This window comes from Meles meles, chromosome 2 (assembly GCF_922984935.1).
Source record: "Meles meles chromosome 2, mMelMel3.1 paternal haplotype, whole genome shotgun sequence".
In the NCBI taxonomy this organism is placed as follows: Eukaryota; Metazoa; Chordata; class Mammalia; order Carnivora; family Mustelidae; genus Meles; species Meles meles.
This window is the reverse complement of record NC_060067.1, coordinates 102,545,598-102,568,085: the sequence shown is the minus strand read 5'-3', so window position 1 is coordinate 102,568,085 and position 22,488 is coordinate 102,545,598. Positions and strand designations below refer to the sequence as shown.

At 48.6% G+C, this 22,488-nt stretch overlaps 1 protein-coding gene across 1 annotated transcript in view; it reads left to right on the top strand.

Annotated features, from left to right (window-relative positions):
• The window catches only part of HADH (hydroxyacyl-CoA dehydrogenase), a 44,245-nt gene extending 22,256 nt beyond the window's left edge, over positions 1-21,989 (top strand). The window contains exons 3-8 of the mRNA XM_045996264.1: positions 2,776-2,933; positions 6,620-6,746; positions 10,148-10,237; positions 14,039-14,111; positions 20,096-20,212; positions 21,128-21,989. Of these exons, the coding sequence (XP_045852220.1) occupies positions 2,776-2,933; positions 6,620-6,746; positions 10,148-10,237; positions 14,039-14,111; positions 20,096-20,212; positions 21,128-21,246 (684 nt within the window). The 3' untranslated portion in view covers positions 21,247-21,989. The remainder of the gene's footprint in view (positions 1-2,775; positions 2,934-6,619; positions 6,747-10,147; positions 10,238-14,038; positions 14,112-20,095; positions 20,213-21,127) is intronic.
• Positions 21,990-22,488: the final 499 nt, after the last annotated feature.

Sequence of the window (22,488 nt, the reverse complement as noted above, 5' to 3'; positions counted from 1 at the left end):
GGGAAATATAGAGAGTGTTGTTCCAACTTCCCAGCAGCAGAGGGGGTACGAGAGCTTGAGGAACTCAGAAGGTCGGGAACTCTGGTTTTCTGACCCTTTCTCATTGGACCTTCACGTTTAATTGGAAATACTGCAGAAATCACCCAAGTGAAATTTTTTAAAAAATTTTTTAATTTACTTATTTGACAGGGAGAGAGATGTCAAGTAGGCAGAGCAGCAGGCAGAAGGAGGGAGAAGCAGGCTCCCTTCTGAGCAGAGATTTCCAATTCTGGGCTAAATCACAGGACCCTGGGATCATGACCTGATCTGAAGGCAGAGGCGTAATCCACTGAGCCACCCAGGCGCCCACCCAAGTGAATTTTTCCTTACCTTTGCTACCCTCTTAAAGTTGCTTGAGATTGCTCTCCTTGGGGCTTGGATGGAATTTCACTTCATATATGTGCAGAGAAGAGGGCAAGGGGGGCTTTTCTTGTGTTTGTCACCTCGGGTATCACAGGAGTATGGCTATTCCCTTTTGAAATTTTGTGTTGTAAAATAATATGTAACAAAATTTGCCATTTTAGCTGTTTTTAAGGGTACAGTTGGGTGACTTTGATTACATCCACGCTATTGTGCAGGTATCACCACTCTTTACAAAACTTTTTCATCTTTCCCAAGAGAAGCTCTATACCCGTTAAGCAGTAAGTCCTCTTTCCCTCCTCCTCCCAACCCCTGGTAACCTCGAATCTACTTTCTGTCTCTCTGAATGTGCCTCTCCTAGGGACCTCATGTAACAACTGGAATCAGGATATTTGTCCTTTTACGACTGATTAATTTCATGTGGTGTACTATCTTCAAGGTTCACACAGGTTGCAGCGTGTGTCAGAACTTCATTTCTTTTTCCTGACTGAATAGTATTCCAGTGTGTGTAGACCACATTTTGTTTAGCCATTCATCTGTCAGTGACACTTGCATTGTTCTCACCTTTCGGTCAGTGTGAATAATGCTGCAGTGAACGTTGCTCTACTGTGTGTCCAGGTCCTTCTCCAGTTCTTTCACATTTGTACTGGATGTAGAATTGCTGCATCATAAGACAGTCCTGTGTTTGGCTTTTTGAGGCACCACCAGACTATTTGCCATAGTGGCTGAACCATCTTCCATTCCTACAAGCAGTATATTAAGGTTCCAGTTTTTCCACGTCCTCGCCAACACTCGTAGTCTTCCATTTTTTTCATCACAGCCGTCATAGGAGGTGTGAAGTGGTATCTCGCCATGCATTTTCTTAATATGTAGTCACCTTTCAGAAACCAGAGGGGAGGGAGTGGAGTTAATTTTTACCCCCTCCCCAAGAAATCCAAACACTAAATACCACAGGCAGATTAACATCTCTGTCACCTGTCCCCTATATTCTCCATGACAGGGAGACCTGAGTTGGGCATGTATGAGGGTCCAGGCAAGTGGGATTTTAAGAGCCCTAGGCTAGAGGTTGGAGTTGAGGACAGAGTGAGTCTGAACCCAGATAATCTGCATTTTTCATGTGTTTACTCTGCAAACTTCTGCTGCTTATCCCCTTTGGGCACAGGCTCTGGGCCCCACTCGGAAGGTTAAAAAAACAGAAACAAGGTGCTTATACTCAAGATGCACAGCTTCGGAAAAGTGAGTCCTCAGGAGCCTGGTCTCTCGGCCTTTCTCATCTCCAGCCAGCATGCGCGTGGAGGAGGCACGCAGCCCTTCGCCTTGTCTGCTTACCACCCCGTCCGCGCCTGGCCCGCACCAACCTGCACAGCGGCCACTGGCCACAAGGGGCTGGGAGCATGTGACATGGGGCGCGTTGTGTATGTGAGACAGAGCCCAGAATTCAGACTACTGATTACATGTTGAGATGGTAGTACCTTAGATGGATTGTGTTAAACAGTATTAACTTTACCTGTTCACTCTTTATAATGCAGCCAGTAGAAAATCACCTGCCCTCTCATGGTGTATTTCTATGGAACAGCTGTGAGAGTTGTTTTGTTGCACCATCGTTTTGGATGCCTTTGCTGATGGTGCCCATTTTGATGCCCCAGGGACAGAGTCCATCTTTAGATAAAATGGCAGTTGATAGAGGTGCCGTCTTCGGCCCACACTAAGGTCTGTTTGTGGAATCGTGGAGTCACAGATAAGACCACGGTGGGACTGCGAGCTCTTCGTGAGCAGAGGCTGTGTCTGGTGCATTGTTGTGACCCCAGTAGCTGGCCTGTGCTGGGTGCTGATTGCTTGCAGAGTGACAGCTGAGTCTGGCACGCTGACCCTCTCTTGCCCTTACTCAACTCTTCTCTGCCCCTGTTAGTGATGAACAGTCAGCACCACATCTCAGACTAATGAAGGGTGAGGTGCTTATCCTCTTTTCCGGAAGGTCATATTTCAGGACCTGTTTCCTGCAACAGCACGTGGCAGTCTGTTCACGGTGGGTGCAGAGAGAAAGCCGGCCCAGACAGGTGCTGCGAGAGGGCTGCGTGGTGACTGGGCAGAGCCGACAAACAGCATGAGGGTTACGGCCTGTGCACCACAGCCATCTTGACCAGCGGCTGGCAGGTTCCCAGGTTGATCCTTGCCCCAGTGTCTGCGAGTACCTGAGATGCCACCATCCCTGAGCAGACGTGTAGGGAGTTTTATTGCTTAGAATCCCTGGGTGCATTCCGGTTGCAAGTTCGCTTGTCCTCACCTGCCTTCTTCCTAATACCTTAGCAGCAGATCTCATATAGTGTTTTCCTGTGAGTCCAGTGAACGCTCTCTTCTCCTTCCTCCCACTGTCAGGCGGGTGACGAATTTGTGGAGAAGACCCTGAGCAGCATATCCACCAGCACGGACCCCGCATCCGTAGTCCACAGCACGGACCTGGTGGTGGAGGCCATCGTGGAGAATCTGAAGGTGAAGAATGAGCTCTTCAAGAGGCTGGACAAGTTTGCCTCTGAGTACGTACCCGTGGGCATTCTCGTTGGGTCTGGGCGCTCTCTCCCTGGGCTCGGGCTCTTCTCCCAGGAGGGAGTCTTTTGACACCAAGCCCACTTCTCCAAGCTGTTTCCAGAAGACCTGATGCTTTTTCCTTTGTCCTCCATCCTCCCACCCCCAGTCGGCTTCCCCAGGCTTGGGCTGCCTTTATCTGATCCTTGTTCCCAAATGAGGGTGGGATTCCTCACAGTAAAGTGGGGCGTCCTTTCAGGGACAGTTCTCTGTCTCTTGCAGTGTCTGGGCCAGAGGATGAAGAGGCTTAGGCACGTCCTCAGAGGTCTGCCGAGGAACCTCAGGGTCGTTTGTGTATCCCCCTCTTTTTGAGTGGAACATACAGAGTGGTGCAGTTGAGGGGAGTGCCTGTCTGTCTACACAAAGTTTCCTGGGCTTTCCTGTTTTGAGCTTTATCTGGCTTAAGTCTCAACACTTGGGAGCATTACAGGAGCACTGAGTTCTCACCGGACGGGAGGGGAGAGTCAGCCCCACACAGGTCAGGCGTCTGGGGCTCAGGACTGGTGGTGGAGCTCTCTCTCTCAGAATCCGGACCCTTTGTTTGTGTTTGACTTTTGGCTTTTGGCAGTTGTGACACCTGGCTGACTTATTCCTGCTCTCCTTGGGGCTTGTGTAGCCACACATCACCCTTCCTGGATAGAACTAAAAGTCAATAAGATTGTAGGACAGAAGTAATCCTCAGCCAGTGAGCAGTGGCTGAAGAGGGACGCTTGCATACCCGCCTGCTGGAACGTCAGCCCTCATAGCTGTATGGCCCGGTGTCTGAGAAGCCCTGCCCCTGACACAGAGGAGAGCCCTGCCGGTCACCTGTAGGTTGCTGTGCTGCAGAGTGTGCTCATGCTCTTCATAAGTCATGAACCCTACTGGCCCCAGGCAGTTTGGCCTTTATTGAAATATTGGTCATTCCACGGTGACAACGCCAGGTCTAATTGCCCTCTCATGCCTGCGTGAGTAATAGAAGGACTGTTTGGGGAAAGTCAGGGGGCCTGGGGCCTGGGGCCATGTTCCCACCTTTTCGCTCTCTGTCCTCAGACAGTCATGAAGTCTTTCTGGCCCTCAGTGTTTATCATCTGTAATTTGACTGAGGGGTTAGGAGTAAAACCTTTCTAAGACCTTCCCCGTTCTGACTTTCTGAAGATGAGTTTCCCTAGTGATCTGCAGAACAGGGGCAGCGGTGACCTGCTGCGCAGACTTGTTTAGGGTATTCATTCGATTTGGCTCAGTTTCCCCAGCACCTTCTGTGTGTCAGGCACTGCACTAGGCTCTTCCACTTAGGTTCCTGTCACACAGATGAGCCTTATGAAAGGGCAGTCCAGAGGAGGCACACCATAGATGTGACCTTGCTTCTGGCCATCAGCTGGCCATCTCTGCACTCTTGTTTTCATTTCATTTCACTCATTTATTTATTTATTTATTTATTTATTTTTAAAAAGATTTTATTTACTTATTTGACAGAGAGCACAGGGCAGAGCTGCAGGCAGAGGGGGAGGGAAAGGGAGAAGGAGGCTCTCCGCTGAGCAGGGAGCCCGATGTGGGACTTGATCCCAGGAGCCTCAGCTGAAGGGAGCTGCTTAACTGACTGAGCCACCCATGTGCCCTCTTGTTTTCCTTTCAGATCACCTTTATTAAACCCCTACTCAGTTTTGTGGTTGCCTTTTTAGGTAGCTTGATTGAGATATCCTTGACTGTTGACTTCTGCAATGACTCCTGTAACGGGAGAGGAGAACGTGTTCTAGTGGTGAGGTTCCCAGTAGCACCCCTGACGCACCCTAGGAAAGAACACGACTTCCTTGGCTGCGGAAGTGCAGATGAAGAGGGGGGCCGCGGCCAACAGAGCGCCCGGCTGAGTCCTTCCTCCTCCCTCTGCTCCACCAGACTCCCCACTGCGCCCTCTTGTCTTTTCCACACTAGGCCTCGGGGTGTTGCCGGTGATCATCATGTTTGTGCTGTCGATTTTCTGTTAGTACGTGTAAGAGGAAAGTAGTGTTTTGGTCCGAGCGTCAGAAGGGGAAAAACCAAAGACCATCCAAGAGTCCAGTGTCCCAAAAATGTGAGGGTGTACTTTTTCGTGGAAGGTAAGGCACCCCTGTAAATTGTGTCTGCACATTGTGTTTGTGTGAAAAGAAGGCAGTATGAGAGCTATTAGGAGCAGAGCCAGATGAGCTGATTGGGAGAGGGGGAGGTAGAGGTCTGTGAGGCAGAGGCATCTTTCCCCTGCTGGTAAAAGGTTCACTGAGATTATCTTAAATTGGAGACACCGGGGACTGGGCTCTGATGTAACTTAACCCTTTAACGAAATGTGCTGTCCAGTCTGCTTCCATCTCTCCTCTCTGCAGGGAAGTTGCCTTCCATTGTTCTATAAGACGGCACCCCAGTATGAGTGTAGCAGCCCCTGCCCGTACAGCCTTGGGGTGCTACGGCCTGCTGCTGTGGTCACAGTGTGCAGCCTCGTGGTGCCTGTGCCAGCCACATTTGTGTTTCTTCCCCCCTACTGCTCCTCCCTGACTCACCCCTGATTGCAGGCAGATTGTAGTATTGACTTTCGGGTAAGCTGGAGCCCCCAAATCTGGTCAGTCATGGGCCACTCGGCCTGGGTTCTCTTTAGCATTAGGTATTTTATGTTTATGTACCCACAAGGTGGCGCTATAGGAAAGCCTAGAAGTCTTGCTTGTCTTTGTTTTAAAGATTTGCCCCTAATGCCTTTGGCACCCCACTTTATGGTGGTCTTTAAAAATTGAATTTGGATTAAGTCAGTATGGATTTTTAGAAATTTATATTAGCAGACACACACAGATGGTACTGCTTTTTTAGATTTCTTTCTCTCTTTTTCTTTCTCTTTCTTTCCTTTTTTTGAGAGTGAGCGAGGCTGGGGTAAGAGACAGAGGGAGAGAGAGAATCTTAACCCCCATGCAGGGCTCAGTCTTACAACCCTGAGATCATGACCTGAGCTGAAATCAAGAGTTGGACGCTCAACTGGCTGAGCCACCCAGGCACCCCTGCTTTTTAAGGAGATTTTATAAGCAGAGTACCTTGAGCTACATTTCTTGTAGGTGAACGTGTATCCTTCCTTCTCCAGATCTACCTGTGTAACCTTAAAACTATTTGTGGACCGTGTTGCTTTTTCTTCTGTTTTCATTTTAATTCCCATTCAGTGGAACATGAAAGCTTTTCACTTGAGGGGGAAAGATCTTAGTTCCTTTCGAGTTTTTTGTTGACTTTGAGGGTCTGTGGCATATCCTTTCTGTCATTAATCTGTGCTCACTTGGGGTTTCATTTTGTGACCGAGGCTGCTACTTAATCAATCTCAGTTTTCCCCCACATACCATAAAAATTAACAAATACAAGTAGAGACATGTTGCTCCCGAAAATAAATGGAAGATTGGTAAAGATTAACTACACTTCTGAAACAGGTAAGTTTAAATTACCTAATTTAAAGATTCAACCTTGACATGAAACTGGTCACTTGATTTCAGCTTCTTGCGTGAACATCTCTCTTCCCCAACTTCCTCCAGGGGTCAGGACAGCAGATCTGGGCAGTGGGCAGTGGGCAGTGGCCTTGTGCATTGCACCGAGGGCAGTCCTGTTTGTTGCCAAAGACGGGACTCATCCCGACACTCCACCATCTCTCTCTCCGCAGACACACGATCTTTGTCAGCAACACCTCCTCTCTGCAGATCACAAACATAGCCAACGCCACCATGAGACAGGACCGATTCGCCGGGCTCCACTTCTTCAACCCGGTGCCCATGATGAAGCTGGTGGAGGTCTGTGGGCGTGTGCTTGTGTGTGTCTGCTTGCCTCGCCAGCTCCGCCAGTCCTGCTCTCAGACTCATGCCCCTTCTGCCATCCGGGGGTGGGGGGGGTTCCGGGTGGATTTTGTTGGGTGGGTGGAAAGTGTCTTGGGCCATGGAGCCAGAAGAAGAGAGAGCCCCTGATATGTAAGGAGGCCTCTGTGCTTTGTTTCTTCACAGCCAGGTGGTCTGACCAGTGATGTCCGGGAGGGCTGCTAACTCTTGGGATGTCATTTACTTTTTTTGCCGTATAGGGTGGGCAGTGCAGGGAGAGGTGTCTGACTGGGAAGACAGCACTGCAGACCACTGGCTCATGGAGACCACAGAGGCCAGAGCCACACGTGTTCATATGGTCTCAGTGAGGTCAGTGTGCTCCAGGCTGTGAATGGAATTTTATCAGCCTGTTTTACACAGGAGCCACTGCACCCCCTTGTCCACCATCGCTGGGGTGAATTCTGGCTCAGGTAACCAGGCCTTACTGTTGTCTCCAGATGCGGCCCATCTCCCGGTGTTTTGATCGTAGCTGTTCAAGCAGCTCCCCATAGCCTGAACCTCCTGAGCACAGACCTTTGGAGGGGAGTGGGGCCCCTGGTGATCCTGTTGGGGTCACTTCCGCTTTCTTGCTTGCTTGCTTGGAGACTTGGGTACAGGGAGACGAGTCACAATAGACAATTTGCACCTGAAATGTGGCAACTTGCCTTTTACAGGGGGCTAATTACAGGGTCTGAGGAGCAGCCGCTGTTAAAGTAGCATTTGTTCTGGGGTTGAAGAGTTATTGCCGTGCGAAGTGTGGGGGATGTGAAGCCAGGCAGACCTCCGGGGGTGGGCCCGGGGCACCAGGGAGAGTCTTGGGGTTTGCTTTCTCCCCTGGTGCCTTCTCCTGCCAGTCCTTTCCGTCCTTCCATCTCGCACGCCCTTACCCCTGCACCCCCCTGCCTAAGCGTTCACCTATAATTCTAATTCACTTTGAATGACTACTGTATGTCCTGAGTTTTCTCTCAAAGACATCTCTGAGCTGTCTGTGGTAGGAGTTTATCTGTTCTGCTAGCATTGCTCCTCAGCTGCTTCCAGTGTACTCTCGCATCCGAAGGTTGTTTTTGAAGAAGTTGAAGAATGAAGGGGAGGGGTGGGGGTAATAGAAGAAGCAGAGAAGACCAAAGAAGTGGGATGGGATTTTCAGCCTTTCGGTGCTTACGGACTAATCACTTTCTTAGTCACTGTGTCAGGTATGTGTGTTTGGAGATAAAGACACGTTGTATACCTTTCCTTCAGACTCTAATGCTGTTTTCTACTGCAGTTATGTAATAGTGTAGGTCTGTGTCTTTGGGAAGGTACGGTGTTGGTTGGTAAGGCTAATGCTTAGCATATGTTACCATTTTCTAGAAAATGTTTTCTAAAAGTGCTCTTTATTCAGTTTTTATTCCTGGATGTTCACATATGTGTCGCTGGTGGTGAGCATGAAAGTGAATCATGTCCCAAGTTGAGCCTTTCTGCTCTACTTGGGACGGGACTCACACGTATGTGTCTATGTGTTTTTTTTCCAGACTTTGTATTGGAGCTATAAACGGAGTATCTGTAGCACATGGCTGTTTGTTGAATGGACGAATAAATATGCCTCCTCTTATTAAAAAATCTTTACTATTGACTCCTTTAAATCAGTAAATTACATTTGAAACTCTGTAATTAGCAGCCTTCGTCCTAGTTCAATCTGCAGGATTCTGCTGGAGACCTTTTCACACCTCTTCTGAATCACTCTCAGATTGCTATTGGGTTGAAGGTGTTTGCAGAGCAGTTTCTGGTCCATCTCCCATTCCTCATCCCCATCGTCCTGGTGCTTTTGTCTGTGCTTCTCATTCACTTCCCTCAGTGTCATAACATACAGCCACACCCCACACTGTGATCACATTAAAAGACGGGTGGTGGTAATTCTCTCCATTTATATCTCACCTTTCATCCTGCACAGACACTAGCTCATTAAGCCAAACAGCGCTCTTGCAAGACGCAGGACGTGGCAGATATCATTATCCCTGTTTCATAGTAGAGAGGTGAAGCACGGGGGTTGACTGAGTTGTCTCACCTCATATAAAGGGTCTAAGGTAGAAGCCAAGCCTGTTTGCTTTGATTCCCATTGAAGTTCCTTTACTGGCATTAAAAAAAAAAAAACAAACATATATATATACATTTTTTTTTTTTTAAGTTTAAGTTTAAATTTACCTGGGTCTCTTTCCATTTGCCAAAATCTAGTTGCTGACAGGTGTGCTGACTGTGTCCTGGGGCTGGCTGCAGGTGAGGTGGTTGGTGAGACCTCCCAGAGTGCAGTGGCCTCTGTGAGCGGGGCAGCTGGCCCTTCGCTTGCTTCCAGCTCTGGGGTCCAGCAGGATGCCAGGAGCCTTCCCCAGGTGCATGGCAGGTGGTAGGCCCAGCCTGGGGCACCTGTGTGCTGGAAATGGAAACCTTCCTCTGGGATAAGCCTGTTCTTGGGGCATCTGTGTGAGAGAGGGTGGAGTATTGGGGGCGGAGGGGTGGGGGGGAGGCGTGAATATTCATCTCAGTGTCCAGAGATCTATAATGTGGGCAAATCACTCTGTTTTCTGGGAACACAGTCTCCTCATCTGGACCAGAAGATGGCACTCCAGGCAGAGTACTATAAGGGCACTTGTCATACTCAGTAGACCTCCCGTTACCTCCCTGAAGTATAGTAACTGTAGCGAGTAAAACAGTATCAAAGCCGACATGTCCTGAGCCCTTTCTACCTCCTAGCAGCTGCCTTTCATGCTTCCCTTCCTGACCTAATCCACTGTCCCCTCACCTCAGCTGCTTGAGGTGGGGAGAGTGAACTTAGTGTCATCTCAGTTTCAAGAAATGTGACCAGGGTCACAGAGCCAGTAAGTGGTGTGATGGGCATTTGAACCCAGGTCTGTCTCAGGGAGAAAGTCTGTAAAACTCTCCTACACACATACACATTTATATTTTAAGCCTTGATTTTGTACATTCTGTAGTACTTCATTATCCTTTTTTAAAAGATTTTATTTATTTGAGAGAGTGCACACGAGCAGGGGGAGGATAGAGGGAGAAGCAGATTCCCCGTGAGCAGGGAGCCTGATGTGGGGCTCGATCCCTGGACCCTGAGATCATGACCTGAATCGCAGGCAGACACTTAATGGCCTGAGCCACCAGGCACCCCTACTTCTTCACTGTCTTAATGTGGACATTTTGGTAAACTCTTTGTTTCTGGATTGAGATTCTTGTATTGTGGAACTAAAACTATTTTTACCCCCTTCTGTATAGACACTTTGCGTCAATATTTTCTTGAATTGTTCTGTTGCAATTGTTCGCTGACTCCCTGGTCATAATCCTCTGCTTTGCATTTCCAGGTCATTAAAACACCAATGACTAGCCAGAAGACTTATGAATCTCTGATAGACTTCACCAAAGCCCTGGGAAAGCATCCTGTTTCTTGTAAGGTAGAGTATAGGTACTTTGGGAAGGGGGTGTTTTTCCTCCGAACTGACTCATTTGGGGTAGAATTCATCTGTAGAAGGATGTGAGAGTTGGGGGCATTCTCATGACAGGGCTGTTGGGGGCTGGGAAGAGCAAGCTGGGCCTCTTCTCTAGTTTGCCGGCAGGGGAGCTGGACCCAAAGCCTTGCCCGAGGCTCTCGGTGGATCTTTTGAGATCTGAGGAGAGCCAGGGCTTCAGTTGAAGAGAAAACTTCCCTGTGGGTCTTGGCTTTTTTTCTGTGGATGGGCTGCTATGTTTCCATAAATGGTTTATGTGGTCCCATTGGCTTTAACCTCTGCTGGGCCTGGGGAAGCTGTGGCGCCTGTGTGTCAGCAACAGCGACGTAGATACGTGTGTCCCTGAACTGAAAACCAGTGCCTCACTTTGGGAAAGAGCGCAACAGGTGGCTAGGGAAATAATGAGAGAGGGGAAGAGCCCACTTCCCCAGGTGGGATTAATGAAGCTGTTTCTCAGGGAGTGTGGCATTATGGTTTTGTGTCTTGTTTTTCATTAAGAAGCAGGGCTCTGTGGGAAGCATGCCTCCCACCTTTCTTCCCTTCTTGCCACACTCCGACATTCTGTTGGTGTAAGTGAAATGACCCCAGCTGCTGTCACCTGAGGTCATTCTCCTTCAGTCTCCGTTGCCTCTAGCTCCTCTTTAGTCCTCCCAAGGCTCAGGACTACACTTCTGCATGACTTGGCAGTTTTTTCTAAATGGGCACTTGTGCCATACCGTTAAAAGGTCTTATAAGTGTTCATCTCTTTTTTTGACCATAATCTTTTCTGTCATTGCGGTTCTTCTTACAGAATGCTTTTGCTTTCTAAACTCCTCTCCAGCTCGAACTCACAGTATTGGAGTAACCTGTGGAAAGGTCCATTTCTGAATCCTCTGAATGAGTCCTCCGTCGGCATGGCCCCTGTAACTTGAGAGAGCAGGCTCACGTGCCTGTCCCCCAGTCCAGGAGGGTAGCCTTATTAGCCTCATTTTTTAGCACTCATTTTTTATTTTTTAGTGGTTTTCCTTTTTAGTTTTTTAAATTTGTATTTGTATTTAGTTTTTTAAAAGATTTTATTTGACAGAGAGAGACACAGCAAGAGAGGGAATACAAGCAGGGGGAGTGGGAGAGGGAGAAGCAGGCTCCCGCTGAGCAGGGTGCCTGATGTGGGGCTCGACCCTAGGACCCTGGGATCATGACGTGAGCCGAAGGCAGATGCTTAATGACTGAGCCACCCAGGCGCCCCTGTTTTGTGGTTTTACATCGTCTGGATTTTTTTTTTAAATCCAATTAATAACCAGAAGTTGCACTCTCTCACTGGGTTATGCTTTGTTCATGGCAGAAAGTAGTAACGGTGTGAGAAAGAGCATCTGTGTGTAGTGAATGAAAAACTAGATAAGAAAGTGGAAATGTGGGGCAGGCAGTGATTGTCCTTAGCAGCATAATCACTCATTCACAGAGAGTGAGGATCCCTTCTTCCACTGGAGTGGCCCCCGCAGATGCAGGAATGAGAACTCCCTGATCTCATAACACTGCCTTGTTCCATCATGTTCAGAACTCTTTCTGGGTGATACCTTCCAGCTTTCTGAGTCAGTTACTTGGGCTCTCAATGAAGTGTCCAGACAGTGTGAGGCAACCCTGAAGAACAAGGGTCAGCACACTTCCCTGCAGAGGGCTAGATAATGAACGTTTTCCGGTGTATGGTCTCTGCTCTAACTACTCAGCTCTGTTGTTGGGGGCAGGCGGAGCGGCGGGGGGCGGCCTAGATGGTACATGCAGGGCCCGTGGCTGTGCCATGGTGGTGGAACAGTACAGAGGCAGGCTGGGGGCAGAATTTGGCCCGTAGGATCACAACAGACTAACACGCAACATAGCAGATGACGCTGATGCGCCCGGACCGTGTGTTTCTTCATAGTGAGACTTCTTGAGAGCGTGAGACCATGGACTCTAGAGCCAGCATGACTGGGATCACATCCTGGCTCTGGCACTTGTTAGCTGTGTGATCTTGGGCAAGTTACTTAACCTCTCTGGGCCTCAGTGTCCTCTCCCCCTGGTAAAGGTAATAATAGTGCTTATCTCACAGGGTTATCATAAGGAGAAAGTGGATTAATATTTGTAAAATACATAGAACGGTGCTTGGCACATAGTATAGTAAATAACGTGTATTTAATAAATGAGTATAAAAGCATAAGGCATCTGGTTACATAAAATTAAATTGCTTTATTAAGGGACTGTGTCTCTTTACAGTATAGTTTACATACCAATATCATGAGAGTACATGTCTCTCTGAATCATCAGCGGCATTGAATATTAGTATGAGGGGAAAAAAACCTTTTGCCAGTAATCTTATTGGCAAAATGCCATTTTATTCTAATGAGAACTTCTTTGATTACTAGTGAATTTGAATGTTTTGTGAGTTTTAGCACTTTTTTGGTATTGAGCTCTGTGGATATTAACTGTATAAAACTCCATGTATTCTGATTGGAGCAAACATTTTCCTCAGGGTACTTTCTGACTTCTAACCTTGTAGAGGTGTGCTTCGTCTGCCCTGTCCTGAGCTTCTACAGTAAACTTTCTGAGGTTGAAAAGCACTTTGGCCCTAGTTATAAAGTCAACATCGTTTCCTTAATACAGTTGTGGTTAAGCTGATGCAGCTATTTTGCTCATCCCTGTGGTCCTGTGCAGCTAGGAGTAGGACATACTTTCTGCTTGTGCAGAGTTACGGGAGGGACAAATCCAGTGGCTTTACTGCCTAGTTTACACAGCGTGCAGTCAGGCTAGTTTAGACTAATGAGGGGGGCAGGCTGGCTTTCATTTGTACATTTATGGAGGGCCTAGTGTGTGTGCTAGAAAGGGAACACAGGGCCCAGGGCAATGGCGAGGAATTCTGACTACAGGAACATTGCAGCCTTTTGTTAAAATTCATACCATTTACTTAGTGGTAATCAGCTTCATAGAAATAACACCAAAAAAAATTACCAACCCAGCCTGCCCCACAGATTCCCCCAGAGAGACCACATCCCACAGAGGCCTTCAGGAGAGCCGATTAGCATGGTAATCAGGAGGAAATCGAAAGGGGTGTGCAGTCCAGGGCGGGGGGTCATCCGGGGTGCAGGGACCTTCTGCCCTGGCACCTGTCCCCAGCTGCACTGCCTGGCACTGTGTCCTGGAGTGTGAGAACAGCCCACGTAGCCCAAAGATGGCCCCAGGGAGTCCAGGCAGTGGCGCGCCCATGCAGATTGTTCAAGGTGGCGCGTGCTTTTTCCTGAGCCCTGAAAGGGGTGAAGGCAGGGAGAGGGGTGAAGGGGCTACTGTTTGGGGTTGGTCGTGTGCACAGCATGTTGTGTGTTTTCTGAGTTGTCTTCACAACTTGTGGAAATTATGACTCTCATTTCACCCGTGATGAGCCTGATTTCAGAGTGTCTCAGTGTAGGAAACTATTAGCATTTGAGCCGAGAAGCCTGCCCTCCGAGCTATGTTCTTTCCAGTGACCTCTCTGCCTCTATCTGCCTTATTTCAGGATTCTTGCAGTAGGGACATCTAGGCTTAATCTTATTTCATTTTTTTTTTAAGCATTAGAACTGTCAGATAAATTGTCATGTACCATAGAAGTAGGGCCGTGCTAGGAGTTCAAAAGAAACCTTGAGAATGCCGAGCTTTGTCAGTGCAGGTCATATGATGCAGAGGGAGAAGGGGCAGTCTGCTCACTTGCAGAAGATCAAGTTCAGTGAAAATTCACCTGTCTTTGATTTTTCTCTCCTAAAACAGGACACTCCGGGGTTTGTTGTGAACCGTCTGCTGGTGCCGTACCTCTTGGAAGCGATCAGGCTCTACGAACGAGGTAGCTGTCCTGATCCGGGCTGGGGGGCGGCGGTTCTTAGCTCTCGGCTCTCTGGTTCTCAAGCAGCCCTGTGGGAATGGTGAGGCCATGCAGGGTACGGGAGGTGCTTCTGTTCCTTTAGCTCTGTGAATCAGTCTCCCTCTGGACCCCAGGACCTTTGTCGTTGTGTCCCCCCCAACCCCCGGGTTCCCTGTGAGGTCTCTGAGCTGCTGAGATGTGGCTCTGGAGCGTCCCCTCTCCCCACCAAGCACCCAGTTACAGCCAGCCAGAGCAGCTGCATGGCCAGCCCGGATTTATAGCCTGAATCTCTGCTTTTGATGAAAAGTTTCCTGCTTAAAATAATAATAGTGTAAAAATCACTGGACTAAGGGGCCTTTAACATCCTTAAAGTTCTGAAATTTGTGACTCCGTGATAGGTGATGGGAGGTAAGTGACAAGGCTGATAGGGGACAATGACTATTTCTAAGAGCCTTCCCCGTCCTTACTAAATGATGCCATGAGGATTTGATGATTTTTTTTTTAACCTTAGAAATGGTCTCAAATGCTTTTCTCAATACTTGTTGATTTACAAAGAAAGATTTCCCCTGTTATAAAATTATAGAACTTGGGACATGGTCCAAGGTTGTAAAATGGTGTGCATCCTCCTATCTCCTTTCCCTACCACATTTCTGGAAAGGTAACTATCACGTCAGCTTCAAAAGGCAAATAGGCCTTAATGGGACTGGATAAAAAGCAAGTGTAATTGTTTTCAATTACTTCATTCACAAATGCTTGCTCCTGAGGATGTCATTTTTGAAACAAAATATTTATACCAGCTCTTCAGAGAGATGAAAGCACATTTGCTTCCTCAGAATCTGCTTTAAATATTAAAACTTTTCTGTTTTATGGAAGCATTTGCCACACTTTTGCTCCAAGATCAAACCAACACTTCTGTGTTTATCTATCAACAAATATGCCTAATTACACCTCAAAGAGTGCGTGAAGCATTTTACCCTACTTTGAAAGGCAGGGGTTTTTTTTGTTTGTTTGTTTGTTTTTTAGTGTAATGTTTTAGAATGTAGCATGCGGGTAATCTACTTCTTAATTTTTTTTTTCTCACTAAAACATACTGTCACTTTGATATATTTTCAGATGCACCTTGTATCTGATCTAGGTGGAGAGGCGTTTTCTTGTCTTTTGCTCCCCTCCCACTGGCAGTGGTCCCTTTGACCTTCTCCATCAGCACCCCTCACCCCGCCCTGTGAGGTGGGGCTGGATAGGGGGTCTGAGCCCCGGGGGACATGTTCTTAAGAGACTGCCCATGGTGCTGCTCAGGACAGCACGGTACTGTTCGCCCCTCTGCCTCTTTCCCCGCGGCTCCTTGGGGCCTGGGATCTGGAGCATTGGCTTTGGGAGCAGCTGGGGCCATGTGTGGGGTGGGCGTGTGGCCTGGCAGACACACTGTGGTCTGGACTCCATATATCCTGCCTCGGGCTTCTTTTTTTTTTTTTTTTTTTTTAAAGATTTTATTCATTATTTGACAGAGATCACAGTAGGCAGAGAGAGGGGGAAGCAGGCTCCCCACTGAGCAGAGAGCCTGACACAGGGCTCGATCCCAGGACCCTGAGATCATGACCTGAGCCGAAGGCAGAGGCTTCAACCCACTGAGCCACCCAGGCACCCCATGCCTCGGGCTTCTTACCAGGCCTTTTTCCCCGATCGCCACTGCCACCCCCGTTCCCGCCCAGTGAGAGGGGCGTCCACTTTCAGCGGCTGGTGGAACCACGTCCGTTCTACTCTGAGGCCTGAGCTAGTTTGGACCCTTCCTCTCCTGTCCGCTCTACCTGTTCCATTTGTCACGTCGTCCGAGAGGGCGAGGAGACCCTGCCTGCTGCACCTTCCCGCACACGGCGGCGGGGGGATGCTCGGGGCCGGCAGTGGAGTTGTGCGGCGAAGACACTCTGACACTTGGCTTTGCCCAGCCCCTTCCCAGCTTCTCCGGGGAGACCCTCTACATATGACACCATCTCGGTCGGTGTGGGCCCCGGTAACACCAGCCTCGCAGACTGGGTGGTATATCAGCAACAGACATTTATATTTCTCATGGTTCCACAGGCTGGAAGCCGGGGTGCCAGATGCTGGGATTCTGGCCAGGGCCTCTTCTGGGACGCACACGGCTGCCGCCCCGTATTTTCACGTGGCAGGGAGCAGAGAGGGGAAATGAGCTCTCCTGACTCTTGGAAGGGCTCTCATCCCTTCATAGGGCTCCACCCTCACGATCTCATCTCATCTTGGAGGCAGGGGGTTAACATGCATTCTGGGGACACGCACATTTGGTCCCTCACAGAGCCTGTCAAGCCGGGCTGTGTGTGCTATGCGCAAAGCTTAGCAAAGTGCCACTCCAAGTAGGGGAGGCCCCTTGGGGGATGTGTTGGCATTAGAGCAGTCACCTCCGTCACTGACACTTGGGCCCCCCGGGTGACTGAGGGCCCTGCAGCAGTGCTGCTGGCCAGCTCCCCGGGGCATCTGGGGGCACTGCGTCTCGTCCCCGCCACTGCTCTCTGATGCTGTTGGCCTTGTGGCTTCTTCCTCGGGCCTGCCTTCTCAGTCCTTTGGCTTCTGGCCTCACTCTGCGTGGCTCTCATGTGTTCATGCTGTAATGGGGGGGGCCTGGTGGGTGCAGTTGGTCCCCCTCATCTTGGCAGCTTTCTGTCCAGATCTTTGAGCAGGCTGGTGCCGTGTAGCAGACTGCCACACCTGTTGGATGCCCCTTCCTGCCAGGACCCAGGCAGCTCTTCTGGGCTGGTGGGGACCCCCATCACTGTGTGACACGCTGCGCCCTGTCATGGCTCTGCTCAAGAGCAGTTCAGTGTTTCTGTTGTAGCCTACCGGATACAGTTCCCTTCCTGGGGAAGCTGCTCTCAGCTTCCTGTCTGCCCTTGCTGCCCCTGCTGCCTCCCCCTCTGCCAACGGACCTTACTCCCACCGTTATTACAAGGCCCTGCCTGATGTTCCTGGCGTTCCAATCTGGTCCTGATCTGTGTTCTTTTCCCTCTCTTTACAGCTTGGCTCTCCCTCAGGGTGGTTGCCACTCTCCTCCCTGTGGCAGGGCGTGTCACTCTGTTGCTGGATACTCTTTTTTTCTTTTGGGGCCTGGGAAGTCTCTCCTCTTTATCGTGACTCAGAGTGCCTGGACAGGCACTTAGGGAGCTGTTGATGAAGAAGGGAGTCGGGGTGCCGCCCGGTTTGTTGTTAATGCCGAGAATGGTTGGTAGGTGGCGCTGGTGAGCCAGCCTAGGAAACAGGAAACCGTCCGGCTGCTCCCAGCTCCCCACTGAGCAGGAGGTCTGGGGGGCTCACTGAGTTAGGGGCTCTTAACTGGGGAGAGGTGGCAGGCCCCATGAACCTCCTGAAGTTGATGTGAAGTTTTGTGTTTGCGTTTTATTGGGGGCAGGTGTCCTCTTCTCAGTGAAGCGCTTGATTCTCTACAAGTTTAGGAATTACTGGTCTAAAGCACAGTTCCATATTTAACTCCACGTGGACCAGCAATCTGTGTGCTTTATTTCTCCCTCTTTTTGCCTCTTTTGCTCTGTATTACTGAGAATTTTTAGAGTTGCTGGCTTTGTAACACTGCTTAGATTCTTTTTCTTTGATATGCTTTATCTTCATGCTGTTTTTTGAAATAAAAGAGTCTTCAAGTGAGTCTCTGAATCTGGAATTACAGAATTGCCTCCAGGGTTCATTGTTTGTCCTCGAATGTAGATTTGATGAAATGGCTTTAGGTAAGTTGGGACCGTTGTGCTATGAGATTTCTGTTCCCAGGAGCCAGTATTCTAATGAAGGGAGCCATCCACAGCGAATGAAGTGGTAGATACCGTGTTAGGTTGTGACCAGTAATCTGGAGAGAGATAAAGGGAAGAGGATGGTGGGAGTCCTAGCCTGGAGTTCTTATAGTTGCTAGTTTATATTCAGGGAGAGGGTGGGGTGCTCTGATGAAGAGACACTTGAGCAGAGGCATGTGGGAAGCAAATGTCAAATGTTGGAGGAGGGAGGGCCCTAGGCTCAGGGAGCAGCAGGTGCTGGGCCAGGAGAGGCGCATGCTAGGTGGTCTTTTAGCATTCTGACTCTTAACACCACAGAAGTCTCAGGGTCCAATGAAGGCCTCTGAGCAGAATCCATTTATCAGCTGCTGTGCTCTTGCTCGTTTCTCCTTGGCGCATGCCTTTCCCTCTGCCTCATGCTCTTTCTGCCTGCTAATCCCTTGGGATTCTCTTCCTCCTTCAGGACCTCGGCCTCCGTGAGTGGGTTTTGGTGAAATGTGGGCACTGCAGTTAAATCTCTCACCTTTGCCCGTGCCGAGGCACGTCGGTCTTGAATCTTCAACAGGTTTTGTTGGTTTGTTTGGTTTACACATCTGAGTCCTCCCACTATATCATGAGTACTTGAGCAGTGGTCTGGTTTTTCTCTGTCTCATTCTAAGTCTCTGGTGCCTGGTATGGAGCAGACATAAATAAAAGTTGAAGGAAGGAAGGAAGGATGCCTCCTGAAGCCGATGTATTTGATCATTTTTGCTCTTTTTGCTTTCTTATAGCCTAAAACTCAAAATTGTGATTCTCAGCACCCCCTGGTTGACAAATTACTGAAGCACTAATAATGTCACGCATAGGAAATAATCAGTTGGTATTTTAATCACCTTCAACTGTACTTCATAGACTTCTTAAAAAATAGAGTGTGGGGGTGCCTGGGTGGTGTGGTCGGTTAAGTGTCTGACTCTTGGTTTCAGCTCAGGGCAGGATCTCAGGATCATGAGATTGAACCCCACTTCAGGCCCCGTGCTCAGCACAAAGTCTGCTTGGGATTCTCTCTCCCTTTCCCCCTGCACTCTTGCTCTCTCTAAAGTGAATAAATAAATCTTTTAAATACACACACACACATACACACAGACATACATACGTATATGTGTGTGTGTGTGTGTATAAGTAGCTTCTATTCTTCATGTCTAAAAATCGGAAACATGTTTAGGTATAAAATTCTCTTGGAGTATTTGAACTTTTTTCTCCTTGCAATTAGCTCTGGTGTAATTCACCATTTCTTTATATTTTGGAACAAAATTCCACATAAAAATCGCTTGTTGTAGACTATTCCCATTCCTCATTTTGGAGAAAAGGAACTAGGTTCTCTGAGAGACTTCTTGTGGCCTGAGGACCATAAGAATGAAGGGTAAAATTCCAGGGAGAAAGCACACTGGCTCTTATCTTAGTCTACCAAACTCAAACATCAGTGGCAATTCTAAGTCAGATTTGGGCTTCTTTTTAAACTTTATCTTGACTAAAGGGTTGATGGGAGTGGAATTCCAGAGGAATACTCATTACTTGTAAAACCAAAAAAAGCTGGAAAAGTAAAATATGCATAATAATACATATAAAAATACAAAGGTTTGTTCTTTCCTGTTTTTTTTTTTTTTTAAGATTTTATTTATTTATTTGACAGAGAGAAATCACAAGAGAGGCAGGCAGAGAGAGAGGAAGGGAAGCAGGCTCTCCACTGAGCAGAGAGCCTGATGCGGGACTCGATCACAGGACCCCGAGATCATGACCTGAGCCGAAGGCAGCGGCTTAACCCACTGAGCCACCCAGGCGCCCTGTTCTTTCCTGTTTTAAAGTCCTGTTTATCAGTAAAATTGATGCTCTAGCTTTAAGTGATGTTGGGAAATCCCAATCCATTAAAAATAACTAATGTTTCCAGGCCACCGGGGCCTTCTTGCGTGAACACCATAGCAGTGCTCTGAAATTGACCTTGCAGAACAGCTTGGCGGAATGGCTTTGGAAACCTTGTGGTGTGTTTGGCATGTACCTCTGTGATGAAATCTTACCATTGCCAGAAATCCTGACTCTGGATGTTTTTTGAATGTGCAGATTTGCCAAACTGAATTCTGGGGTTAATAGTATGACAAGGAGAACCATGGGAAATACAGTGATGGCTCAGTGCTGCCCTCTTGTCCTCAGGTGATGCATCCAAGGAGGACATCGACACTGCCATGAAGCTGGGAGCTGGTTACCCCATGGGCCCATTTGAGCTTCTCGATTACGTGGGGCTGGATACCGTGAAGTTCATCTTGGACGGTAGGAATTGGTCTTCTCTCTTATCTTTCTGTAATGCAATTGAGGTAGTCTCTTTCGACTGAATTACAGTGCCTGTTTATAACCATAACTTCAGACCTTCCAGAGTTCTGCCCCACCAACTTAAAGATTAGAGTTAAAAGATGGCAGGAAAAGGAAAAATGTGCTTGCCAGCATCTCCTCACAGGGAAAGTTATTTTTAAAACTCTTCATCTTGAAACAATTACAGATTCAGAGGAAGTTTCAAATATGGCACTGACCGGTCCCGTGTACCCTTTCCCTGGTTTCCCCTAATGGGACAGGATCGCACTGGAAGCGGACATTGGTACACTGCGTCTGTCCATCCTAAGTGCTCATCTATGTAACCTCCACTTCCATGGAGCTCTAACCTCCTTGAAAGACAATAATAAATCTATTTAGTGGCTCTGAAGACAGTAAAGATAATTATGAAAACTGGGCTCCGAAAGTTTAGTGTAGCTCCTGCTCCCACCTCTCATGAAGAATACCTAAGTATTTGTGGGGAACAAGAAGGGTTTAAGTGATGCGTGAACTTTTGGATTTAATGAGCATGTCGGATCCCAGTGGCAGCAAATCCCAGTATTTAACATGTGTTCCAGAAGTCGTTCCGCGGTGCCACTGAGGGGTCCAGAGGGGCAGAGTCATTGGTTCTGTGTTTGTCCTTGGACCATGGGCATCAACCATTTCCAGGAGGAGACTGCATGAATGGCCGGGCCGCGGTGAAGCCAGCCGTGACAGCCGTAGTTCGTCCGGCTGTGTCCACCCAGTGGCCTCCTGCCTCTGCCACAGCAGAGCAGGGCCCCTTCTCCCAAGCTCTAGCCCCTGCCTTGCCCTAGGGATGCTGAGATGTCAGAATAATCCCAGCGCTCTATCCTAAGCCCTTTTCCCTCCTCTCAATAGGGTGGCATGAAGTAGATGCAAAGAACCCCTTGTTTCAGTCTGTCCCGTCCTTGAAGAAGCTGGTAGAGGAGAACAAGCTGGGCAAGAAGACTGGCGAAGGTTATTACAAGTACAAGTGAGGCTCAGCTCGTCTGGCTCCGGGAGGAAGCCCCGGAAGCACGTGCCAGCAGCTCCCCCAAGTGCCCACGGGAATGTTCTGTGGTCAGACGTTCCCTCACACAGCACAGTCTGTTCGATGTGCATTTTGATTGTAATCTAGCTGACGTAATTATTTACACTACTTGTCATAATGGCAGGTTCCACCATTGAGAACTGATTTCCCTTTTTCAGTCTGTTCATTTCTGTGTATTTTCTGAAAAGCTTTACACCCTCAGTGCCTTGGAGCAGACATTTCTTTCAAACCTTACCGTTTTTGTAAAGAAGTGCCTGGATTCCCTCACTTGTGGAGGGGCCGGCCCTTGCTCTGGGTGCTGCTGTGTTGGGTGTGCCCGCGCGGGAGCGTGAGGAGCTGCCGGTGGCGTGTCTGGGAGGTGCTGCCATGAGCAGCACCCGCATCTGGCCACGCCGAGAACAGTTGCTCCCCGCAGCTATAAGCCTTACCCTATATTTGGGGCACGACCTGAGACGTCATGTCTTTACCCAACTTGGGCTGTCGGTGGGCCTGTCTCCAAGTGCTTGGTTTGCGGGAAGAGGTTTCATTCACATCCGGAAACTCAGTGATGATGGTCTGTCTGCTGTCTCTCTCTTTCTCCCCATGAGAAATCATTGCTACAGACTGCCTGTAAATTGATTCTAATAAAATGCAATCTTTTAATCTGTGAAAATCTGAACTGAAATAAACATGTATAATTTAAAATTGTAACATGCTTGAATGGTTACAGAAGTAAAGGTTGGTGATTTAGGCAAAAGCCTTGCCCCATCTTCTTTGGCCTGTTATAATTTCTTTTAAAAAAGATTTTATTTATCTATTTGTCAGAGCACAAGCAGGGGGAGGGTCAGAGAGAGAAGCAGAACTCTCCCCCTCCCCCACCTCACTGAGCAGGGAGCCCAGTGCAGGACTCGATGCCAGGACTCCAGGATCATGACCTGAGCCTAAGGCAGACGCTAAACCGACTGACCACCCCCACACCCCTGTTATTTTCCTACCGCGGCAGTGGCGGGAGGCATTTCTGTGGAGCCGGCCTGCCGCTCTCACTCCGAAGACTTCTTACCAGTAAAGCAATAGTAGTAAGGGCACAGAAAACAATTTTTAAGGAACATCTGTTTCTTCTTTGCCAACAAAGAGAAATAGTGTAACATAAGCTTCTTTTCATCATGGAGTTGAGAAAGTGTCTTCCAAGATAGAATTTTGAAGCAGAAAG